This window comes from Setaria italica, chromosome IX, assembly GCF_000263155.2.
Source record: "Setaria italica strain Yugu1 chromosome IX, Setaria_italica_v2.0, whole genome shotgun sequence".
In the NCBI taxonomy this organism is placed as follows: domain Eukaryota; kingdom Viridiplantae; phylum Streptophyta; class Magnoliopsida; order Poales; family Poaceae; genus Setaria; species Setaria italica.
The window spans coordinates 55,651,409-55,661,626 of NC_028458.1; the positions used below are offsets into that span (position 1 = coordinate 55,651,409).

At 46.6% G+C, this 10,218-nt stretch overlaps 2 protein-coding genes and 1 long non-coding RNA gene across 4 annotated transcripts; all 3 read right to left on the reverse strand.

The window, feature by feature from the left end:
• Positions 1-273: 273 nt before the first annotated feature.
• LOC111255803 lies at positions 274-1,616 on the reverse strand. Of its 2 annotated transcripts, none has more exons than XR_002675771.1 (2): positions 1,337-1,616; positions 274-1,239 (listed from the first exon to the last, which is right to left on the reverse strand). It is a non-coding gene; the product is annotated as an uncharacterized LOC111255803 (long non-coding RNA). The 2 variants fall into 2 exon arrangements; XR_002675770.1 differs by having other exon boundaries at positions 274-1,242.
• Positions 1,617-3,327: 1,711 nt separating this feature from the next.
• LOC101758111 (heat stress transcription factor A-2d) lies at positions 3,328-5,836 on the reverse strand. Its single transcript, XM_004985548.3, has 2 exons — positions 5,142-5,836; positions 3,328-4,480 (listed from the first exon to the last, which is right to left on the reverse strand). The coding sequence occupies exons 1-2, from the start codon at positions 5,463-5,465 to the stop codon at positions 3,650-3,652; spliced, it is 1,155 nt and encodes a 384-aa protein (XP_004985605.1). The 5' UTR covers positions 5,466-5,836; the 3' UTR covers positions 3,328-3,649.
• Positions 5,837-6,740: 904 nt separating this feature from the next.
• On the reverse strand, positions 6,741-10,016 carry LOC101758523 (1,2-dihydroxy-3-keto-5-methylthiopentene dioxygenase homolog 2). Its single transcript, XM_004985549.4, has 7 exons — positions 9,865-10,016; positions 8,211-8,322; positions 8,028-8,122; positions 7,807-7,921; positions 7,585-7,709; positions 7,176-7,246; positions 6,741-7,041 (listed from the first exon to the last, which is right to left on the reverse strand). The coding sequence occupies exons 1-7, from the start codon at positions 9,880-9,882 to the stop codon at positions 6,981-6,983; spliced, it is 597 nt and encodes a 198-aa protein (XP_004985606.1). The 5' UTR covers positions 9,883-10,016; the 3' UTR covers positions 6,741-6,980.
• Positions 10,017-10,218: the final 202 nt, after the last annotated feature.

Consider the following 10,218-nt stretch of genomic DNA (forward strand, 5'->3'; position numbering starts at 1 on the left):
TACGGCAGCGAGCATTCAACCCGCGAACGTTCCAAACCAAAATGTTTTCGATTAGGCTGGTCCATGGAGGATTACAACAGAGAGGGAGCAAACGGGCTCGGTCACGCAGTGAGGGCGGCTGACGCCTGAGCGGTGAGCTGTAAGAAGTTGCGCTTATATGCATAAATTTCAGACACCTTGTGTTCTGAATTCCTGATGCAGTATGATATGCAGATAAGAATATTCAGACATTCAGTCGCAGACCGGGATGCGTATGTATATATCACAAGTTGATTTAGAAAACAAAATGGTAGTATATTCATGATGAAAACAATCCCTGTTGACTCATAGGTTGAACAAGGAAATACATAATTGAGACTTGATAGGCATATAAATGGTGAGCAATCTGACAAATGTTAAGTAGAAGACAGATATGTAAAAGCGAGAGCAAAACTTTGCTGTACTCTAAATTGTGTGCCAGAATTCAATATCCTTGGAATTATTTGGAGGGCAAAAATATCCCGGAGACTATCATGTTGATTCAAACTTCGTGTAAATTAATGCACGTGTCCTTTCTAGATGGAACTTCAAGTACTGCCAGGTCCATGCTCAGTGATACTGTATATACTAGCATCATGTAGTGTCAGATATTGACTTAACATAAGAGGAACTGCATCAGATATTCAGAATAATCATGGTTTATCAAATGAGTTTACTGACAGTGGGTGATTTGCTACAACATTTAAATTAATCAAATGCAACTGTTGAAATAGATCTGTTCGGTAACTCTATTTTTGTGACTCATAGTTGCCCTGAAAACTAGTGTTATTTTCCATTTTGAGATTAAGCCACATATAGATGTTGTTAGGTTGTGGGGGCATACATTACATATTGATGTAGCAAGATTGCAGTTTGGTCAGATGGTGTTCCCACTATGTATTCATAATACCTTGATCCTATCCTACTTTGATCGTAGCTTGATCTAGCAGAAGATGAATAGATGATCTACAGTTTCTTCAGAGTGTCTGTTACTTGTAATTTCAAAATGATGAAACATGCCATTATCCTGGATCCAAATGCCTTAAAGAAACTACTGCAGTTATTAATTCGGTACTACAAAATTACAAAGGTAACATCGTAGACGCAACTCTTGCAGAAACGAATTGGCCAAGAATTAATAACGCTGGAAGCTAGGAACATGCATCGAGATCAATTGTCCTCTACATGCAGATGCAAGGCTTCTTCACCTGAAAACCCTACCTGCTGTTCCATCAAGGAGCAAATTAAAAGCTGCGTATCAATTGGTAGGATAGAATTTACATGTATGCGTGAATCCTTGGCTTTAGCTTGAACTTACCGTCGTTGGTGTAGATCTCGCTGCGTGGAAGAAGATACACGTTGCCTAACTCTAGGGTTTCAGCACAAGTATAGGTGTGTGCTGCCACAAGAGAATGAAACTGCTAGATGATCTGGTCGCCTCGCCTATTTCCCGTGTTGTCCTTGCCCAGACATGATCACGAAGAACGCGTCCGCTTTCAGATCATGCTGGCAGCTTCATCTTCTTGTGCTGCACAGACTAAACTGACTGAAGCACACCTCACCGTGCCCCTCTCACCTCCCGGCCATACTTAGGGGGGGGGGGGGGGGGAGAGAGAGAGAGAGAGAGAGAGAGAGAGAGATTAGCAATTAGCATTGGCGTGCGGCTTGATGGTGTGGGGGCTGTTGGAGATTATGTAGGACTTTTTATGGAGTCCTTTTCGGTGTAATCTTTTGTTTGTTTGTACTATCTCCAAAAGCTGATGCGCAGGGGAAGAAGAATAATGCAAAGGCGAGGGGAGAGATGAGTGCAGTACGTGGTCCCGATGGACAAGGAAGATGCAAGGAAAGTAGAACTTGGCATGCCTGAGCTTTTCTTCCCTTTGATTAACCAATGCAAGCTATGCTATGGTGGGGCTCCCGAAAAGACAAGCCTGCACTGCACTTGAGGAGGCCCTTTCGAGCATGCATCTCCATACCTAAATGTGGAGCTCATTCTGCTTAGCTCTTTAGGCGTGAAGTTCGCGTGCGCCCGAGGTACGCGTGTCGCTCTTCCCAGCGGCTACCATCACTCCGTCCATCGAACGCGTCGACTTGTGTTGTGCTTCGATTGGCAGGGGCTCAAAGCATGTCCAGCATGGATAAGATTTCATTTTCGAAAATAACGTTGAATGAACTAGGGATAGCTAAGAGAATCAACGGTCGGATGAAAAGTGTGGTAAAAGCTCTGTAATTTAGACTAACAAATTTAAATATCGTGCTTAATAATGATCGGGTCATATACTATACGATTTTGAGCTAAAAATAGATAGGGTTGAGTTGGATGGTAAAGAAAGCACGAGGGTCATGATCCATTACCACTAAGTTGAGATAACACTTAGTCATGAGACAGCGGTGGAAAACTAGTCTTCTTCCTCCTCTTCATCTATACATGGCCCCATGTTAGATATGCCCCTGTATTCACATAAACGGTATCATAAGAGCTCCTATGTGTAGCTTCTGGTAGCTGGTTAAGGAAGGAGTTGCTATGCCTATATACCTTATGATCTATGAATGTTGGTTGAAGTACGTAATTTTAAGACATAAGATGATCAAAACAAGCTCTAAACACGGTCCAGTAAAAATAAGGGTGGTAGATTTAACATTTTTAAACTAGATTCAACGTTTTCTCAAACCTAAATCAAGTGGTCTAGTTCAATACTTTATCGTAATATTACAATAAAAATATTAAAGTAGTATATTTAAAATATTGTAGGGCACTGAAAATGTTGATACCACGTTCTCTCCCCCACCATAAATATATCATTGCACTGCAGCTAATGCAAGCGCCGATCATCATGTTTTTCTCTCTGTTTTTTTAGGGGAATCATCATGTCTAAGCCCGATCGAGTCGCTTTCGCCTGCCGGTACCACACGTGGGCCGTTAACAGTGTGTAATCCAGCTTGCGCCGAGCGCCACGGCCCAGTCCACCCGGACCAGGCCGTGCCGTGCTGTGGGCCACAAGGAGACTACAGCCCTATGTAATCGAACGGCTCGATAAGCCGACGACAGCCCACAGAAGAAACTCCTCACGTCGCACGGCCCAATAAGCCGACGACAGAAACATCTTGGTCCCTTTGCCTAGCCTGCGTCATCGGGGTGGGGCGACCCGGCGGCTCTTTTGGAACCAACCAACCGTTCGGCAGAGGCGTCCGTTGGGGTGCTCCACGCGCAATCCCTGCCTTCATGACGCCGGCGCCGGCTATCAGCTACGGACACCGACGGATTGCAGAGAACAGGACGAGCTCACGAGCACCAACAAAGTCACTAACTTACAAACCCAAACCAGAGATCACCACCGATGCATGAAGAGTTCTAGACAGATGCAACGAGAGCTAAAAGAATGCAACTAATGATCACAATTAAGAATCGTGGCTCATATATGCACTACTACAACCAAGGATCCGGCGACTCCGAAATACTACGCCGCCGGCCATCCATCGCTACAAGCCTACAGCACGGCACTGTACGTACAGTGTGCAAGAACACTGCCACAGCAATGGAGCTGCCACTAACGTTGGCTCTCGACGAATCGGAGGGTCAATTTGATTCACGAACTACGGCCACGACGCGAGCGCCACCCGCCGCCTCTGCCTACTTCGCGGTGCTATTGCTCATGGAGCTAATCCTCTGCGCCAGCGCGTCCACGTACCGGCCCGGCGGCCGTTGCCTCCTCTCCATATCTGTCGGCACGAGCGGCACCGCCGTCCAGGCATGCCCGCCCCTCATCCCTTCGCTCAGCAGCTCCTCCCAGAAGTCGTCGGTCAGCTCCGCTGCCAAGCCGCCCTGGGCCTCCTTCTCGTCCTGCTTCCGCTTCCCGAGGCCCTGGATGTTGAGCGCCAGGTTCTCCAGCTCCGAGGTCCCCGGCTCGCCGCTCCCCAGCACCTCGAACCCGCCCGGCCGGAACAGCAGCTCGTCCTGATGACGCGGGCACCCACTGGCCTCGCCACCGGCGAGCGACGGCGCGGCGTCGATGGGCCGCCGCCGCTTCCTCGAGACGGCGTCCTCGAGCTCCTTCCTCCGGTCCTGGTGCTGGAGCAGCTGCTGGAAGAAGTCCGGGCTCTGCATCGCCCGCGCCAGGAACCCCATCATCTGCACCTGCTTGTGCTCCGCGTGCTGCAGCCGCGCCTCCATGGCCGCCATGTCCGCCCGCGTGCTCTGCTGCTCCTGCCGCAGCTTCACCACCTCCGCCAGCAGGATGTTCTTGTCGCGCTTGAGCCGGTCGATCTCCTCGTCCAGGCCGCCGAACTGGCCCACCTCCAGGCATGTCCCCAGCTGGGCCGCCTGCTGCTGCTGCTGCTGCTGTGATCCGGGGAGGTAGGACGGCGGCCGCCGCCGCTTGATCAGCCTCAGGAGCTGCCTCTGCCCCCTCAGGAAACCTTCGTTCGCGAACTCCCATCTGTCCGGATCGATCTTTCTGAAACCCTGCAGTGATCGCAAGACAACGAACAGAGCAATATATAGTTAGTTCAAAGTTGTCCAGAAAAAAAGCGCAGATGGAGGTGAAAGGTGAACGAAGAAGGCAGATTATCTGTATGTTTCACAAAGTATGTAAAACTGTAGGTTTCACATAGTTTCTTTCTTGTAGCGTCATCCGATGTCTTGATCCATCTAGCTACGCAGTAACAAGTTGAACAAAGAACGTGTCAGAAATTTAACAGCTTGCCATGGAGATGCATGCAGGTTCTGCCATCTCCCGTCATCATCCTGTGCGTCTGAATCATTCTTTTCGGTTTTATACGCCACATTTGTCACTACAAAATTACGGATATTGGCAAACGATTCCATCAGTTCAACTAGAAATCCAGATTGTGCAGAAAATTCATCTAACGTCACCACCATTTCAAAAAAAAAATTACATCACCAGGAAATGTGATCTTGCTCAGGAAATTCATACTGTATATTGACACAGATCGCAATGTTTAGTAGTAGACTCGACTCGATTGATCACTCATGCTACTGCACTCCACAATGCAAGGAACTTACTGCAAAAAACATCACCTCACAAGCACAAATGCACACTACTCGAGAGCAAGTGAACACACCCAAGAGAAACTAAATTGGCAAGCCAGGACAGGAGACTCACATAGGTGTTGAGCTGGCGGACGAAGCTGGAGAAGTTGTTGTGCTTGAAGAACCTGGGGAGCAGCACGGCGGCGAACACGTGAGGATCCCACACGACGAAGCTGTTGCCGGCGCGCCCCCACGAGACGACCTGGTCGGTGGCCGGGTCCGCCACCAGGTCGAACGTCTTGGTCAGGAACGGCGGCGGCCCAACCTCGTGCAGCCCCTCCATCGGCCGCGGCGCCCCCTCCGCGTCCATGTCCTCCACCTCCTCCTCCGGCGGCGGTGAGCCCGGCGGCCACTCCTCCTTCACCGTCACCATCCCCGGCAGCAGTGGGTGGTCCATCGTGCCACCGCCACCCACCAACCAACCCAGACGCCGAGCCTTTTCTGCCCCCGGATGAGCCGCAGCCAAGCAACGATCCCCAGGCGAATTCCGCTGCGATCGTCGAATCCAGCGCTGGCGATCCCGAGAACCAAGAATTAACAGTCGTCGCTCGTGCTACAGTGCTCTGAGCCACTCGTGGCGTGGCGTGGCGTGGCGCGGCGCGCACGGGAAGAGAAGGCCTCTGTGCTACGAGAGTGGCGGTGCGGCGGCGATAAATACCAGCTTGACCTTTGTACGCGACTGGTCAGGAGGGGAATGGAACGTTCTAGACCGCGGGGCGCGTTCGTGGCGGGGTGGAGCTCGGAAGGTTCTGGACGTCGCGGGGTGTAGCTGAGGTTGGCGCGCCCGGCGCAAGTGGCGAGATCCACCTCCCCAGAATCGACCGCCGACAGGAGGACGACGACGGCGACAACTCGTGGCCATTTTTCCTGATCGCCTCGCCTGTAGGCACTGCGCGTGATTGGCTGCCGAGCTCGTGATTGGCTGCAACTTGCCGCGCCGATCCGCCGGCGAGATACGCCGCGTTCGCCGCGAAAGGGACGTCCCTTTTTTCTTCTCCGAGTTTTTTTTTTCTTCCCCCACAAACTTTTGAGATCTTTTTGGCCTCGCGAAAAGTGTTCCTCATCACTCTACTCACATGTCAGTTGTCGCCACTACGAAATGTATCTGAAGATGTTTGGTAGTACGTACCTGTGAGCAGCAATCATGATCAGTTGATCATCTCATGATCCATTCTCCTAGTTTTTAGTCGAAAAATTTGGCATGCTCAGGAAATTTGAAGATTTTGTGTGGCAATGTAGTCGCACACATAAGTAATTCACCGGCATCACAAGTGTTCTTCGCAGGTGATCATCTCTGCCGACCAATGCTCGCAAAGCGACTAGACGGCAGCCGTAAAACGTGTTCATCTTCATGAGCACACACTTTCTCGGCTGGAAGAGACCTAGGACGAACCTGGTAATCATTCCAGGAGCCAGCCAGTTCCATCACTCATTTCACTCTGCGCGAACTTTTCGTTAATCAGCAGTAGGACTGTACTGTGACTACATCATTACGAAGATCTGGTCGTGCTACTCTGAGAAGGACTTGAGTTACTCCTCTTGACCGGGTGCAGACAAAAAAATGTTGGACAGCAAAGCAATTGAACCACGCCAGTCAATCAGGCTGAGAGTTGGTATGAGGAACTTTCAAGCATCCCTTTCGGCAAGCCAATTATTGCGCGCAAGCTTTTCACAGATTTGAGACGAGCAGAGGGTTTGAATCTTCATCATTCATCAAAGACCACATCATTCATACCATTTTACAAAATATCTACGAAAGATTTGAAGCAGGTTTTGTGCAAACTACTGAATGGCACACGAGCATGATTGTGGTATGAGCAGATTGCGGTAGCACATCTTATTCGGCAACACTTGTAAGGTGTAGCACAACAAGCAGACTCGATAGCAAACATGCCGATATGCTAGTGCACATTCAACGAGCTTCAACAGCTTGGTTTCCACCTCGGTTGATGATTCTATCGACATACTCCTTCCTGAAATCATGAGAAAGTTTCATTAAGTCAAAGCGAACAGAGGATAAAGTGGGCGATGAAAGGGGAAACGAGAATCCAAGAAAGAACGTATGGAACATAATAATGCTGAATTTTCAGAGTTCAGACATAGGTACCTAGCCGGGAGATGGTCATGGGGGCGATTGTATGGCGTCCAAACAGGCTCTCCAACAAAGAGACGCATTGCCTGCACAAGCCACAAACATAATAAGAAAAATCCCATTCAACACCTTGATTCACTAATGTTCGTTATTCTATATAGCTTATTATGGAAGATTTAAGATGTGATCAGGAAATTTGCAGGAGTGGCATAACACATAATTCATATCATAAACAAGAAAATTGTCCCTCTGGAATTACATAGGCGTTTTCTTCCACTTAAAATAATTGTAGCCTAGTGAATACTTCAAGAGTGAATAACATATATAGCTACATGCAGAAACATCATTGTTTAATCAATTTAGACAACACCAGATTAAGAAGACAAAAAGCCGTAGTGGGAACAGGGAAACAAGTCAAAGATACCTTGATGTAGTTGTCCGTATCCAATGTAAAGCGGTGATACATTCCTGCAGGCAGAACAATCATGCCTCCTTTCTTCACTGCTATGCGGATCCACTGATCATTTTGGTCCCTCACGTCAAAGTAGCCTTTAAAACACATAAGAGAAGCAGTTGTGTATGTAAATTAGATAAAAAGGAAATATCTTGATTGTTACTGCTCTAAATGCAAACAAAAGGCACCTACCGCTACCCTCAAGACAATAGCGTATCTCTTCATCAGTATGCAAGTGTTCTTCAAAGAAATTCTTTATCTTAGCCTCATAGTTTGGCAACTTCTCTGGACACACATCACAAATGTCCTGCATAAGGAAAATGTTTATCATACTAGTTTGAATAGGAATTGACCTTGCCACTCTAGATAGAATCTAACGAAATAAGTAGCCAGAGAAAAACTTATTGGCGAACCACGTAAGAGTAACCCCTGGCTTCACGAATTTGCTTGAGGTTTTCATCATTCTCCCAGTCATCAGCATTTAGACGCCAGCTTAATATTCCTAGCTCTGGGGGTCCAAGATGGTAACATTTCAGCATCAGTAAGTCTATCAATATGTCATATGGATTCAAGATTAGAGCAGGACATGCACAAACCTGAGAGTTTGTCAAGAGGGATGAACTCTTTGGGCTCACGATGATGTGGAAGCCTCTGGTCCTCTTCACTCTCATCCATGTACCAAGCTTGGATGACCTCCTCCTTGCCATCCTATGTTGATAATAACCATTAAAACAAGATCACATAGTTAGGATGCATTCTGACAAGCACAAGCATGTTCGGAGAAAGGAACCATGACCTAGATTACCCAATCGCCATGTTACAAAATATATGAATCATAATTCATAACCAGTGCAGAATTGTGACTTGTGTATATAAGCAAATATGAGGCTTTGGCAAGCTTAATGCAATTATGAATTAACCAAACACCTAATGCAGTTCATACTGTGTGCTAAGACTCGTATGGTGTCTAACATTCTCAGGAGTTTAAAGAATATATTGAACTGTGCATGTTGCATTGCTCAAGACTAAAAATTTACAGTGTTCAACCAAGGCAGGTCCTTAGGACCATAAGCTCTTAGGATTAATATCAGTGATTAATTTCTACGATCTGTACTAACTTATTCTGCATCGGACTCAACAACAAGTTGTGCAACAAGTAGAAGTAAAAACTAAAAAGAGCCATGATGTAGCAATATCCAATCACCGTACTATCTTTCTGGCTTTGTGTTTGCACCATAATTCAAATCAATGCAGAAATAGATGAATTATAAAAGAAAAATATGATATGCACCATAGTGACAACACGAACTAACCATCATCAATGCACGGTACCACAGGTACTCTACTAATTTAACTTAACAGTCGCTGTATGCTAAAACCCAAATGGTCATCTCATATTCTCACAGGTTCAAGAAAGGCCCCACTAAAACTTATTGCTCAAGAGGTGAGGTCAGAGGACATTAAGCTTTTAGGATTGATGTCCATTATTTATGGTTATGATCTTGACAAACCTAGTACGAATTGGACCCAGCAAATGTAGTTCTACAACTGGATGCAAAAAGGAAAAAAAATAGAACCAGCACCCAGCTACTACTTTTAAGTTATACTATAAGACTTGAGGGGCCAACAACACACTTGAGGGGGCTCTTTACTCTACCGAAGAAATGGGAGATGCTACTGAAGTACCTGAAATAGGACTTGTGTCGGTATGATGATGACAGTGCAAAGCTTTGTCTGGTGGACAAATTACAACTTGTCACGATCTTAATTACTCCAACCGTTTAATTTACTAGGATACTACTGCAACTTCTATATATTAAAGTTTAGGGTTGCTTTACGATTACTCAGACAGTCAGACTGTGTGACCATCGTGTCCAGGCTAATCTTATTCCAAGATCCCACTTTAGCATGCCTCAAAGCCCTAATCAGCGAAGAAGTTAACCGAAATGGATATATCAAATCCAAACCTAATTTCACATGGATAGTCTCTCCATCCCCAACTCTATAGAAAGTTAGAAACCACCTCGAATAATTTGGGAGGAATTCCAAGTCCCATCTATCCGGGCTTCGATTAAAACAGGCGTATTTCTGCTATTAACAACCAAATCACGAACCGGGGCAATCGAATCGACAAAAACCCTGAGGAAACATGAGCGGAACAGAATATATATTTCCTGACGCCAAATTCATCAACGTCTCAGTTCAGGAACAAGAACGTGGAAAAGGATTCGAACAGAGAGCTCGCGGTACCTGGAACTGGTCCTCCATATCGGCAGTTTGTGTGCGGTATCGCTTGCTCTTTGCCTGCCTTCGTCTTTCTCGAATCCTCCCGAAAGCCTGGAATCTGAAACAAGGGGCCTGCGTTTCTTATGAACTGCTTGGACTGAACGCAAATCGGCACTTTTGTAGATTGCCCCCCGCAGTTCTTCAGTTTAGATAGATCCACCTTTTAATTTACAACAGTAGCTTGTCTTCAGCTTTGAAATGAGGATTCGGTACATGTTGAATCTTGCAGAAATTTGTGGTAATATATTTGGATCCGTAATATATTTATATTTACTTATGTTATTTGATTAGAAACACATTCGACTTCTAGTTTCTTTA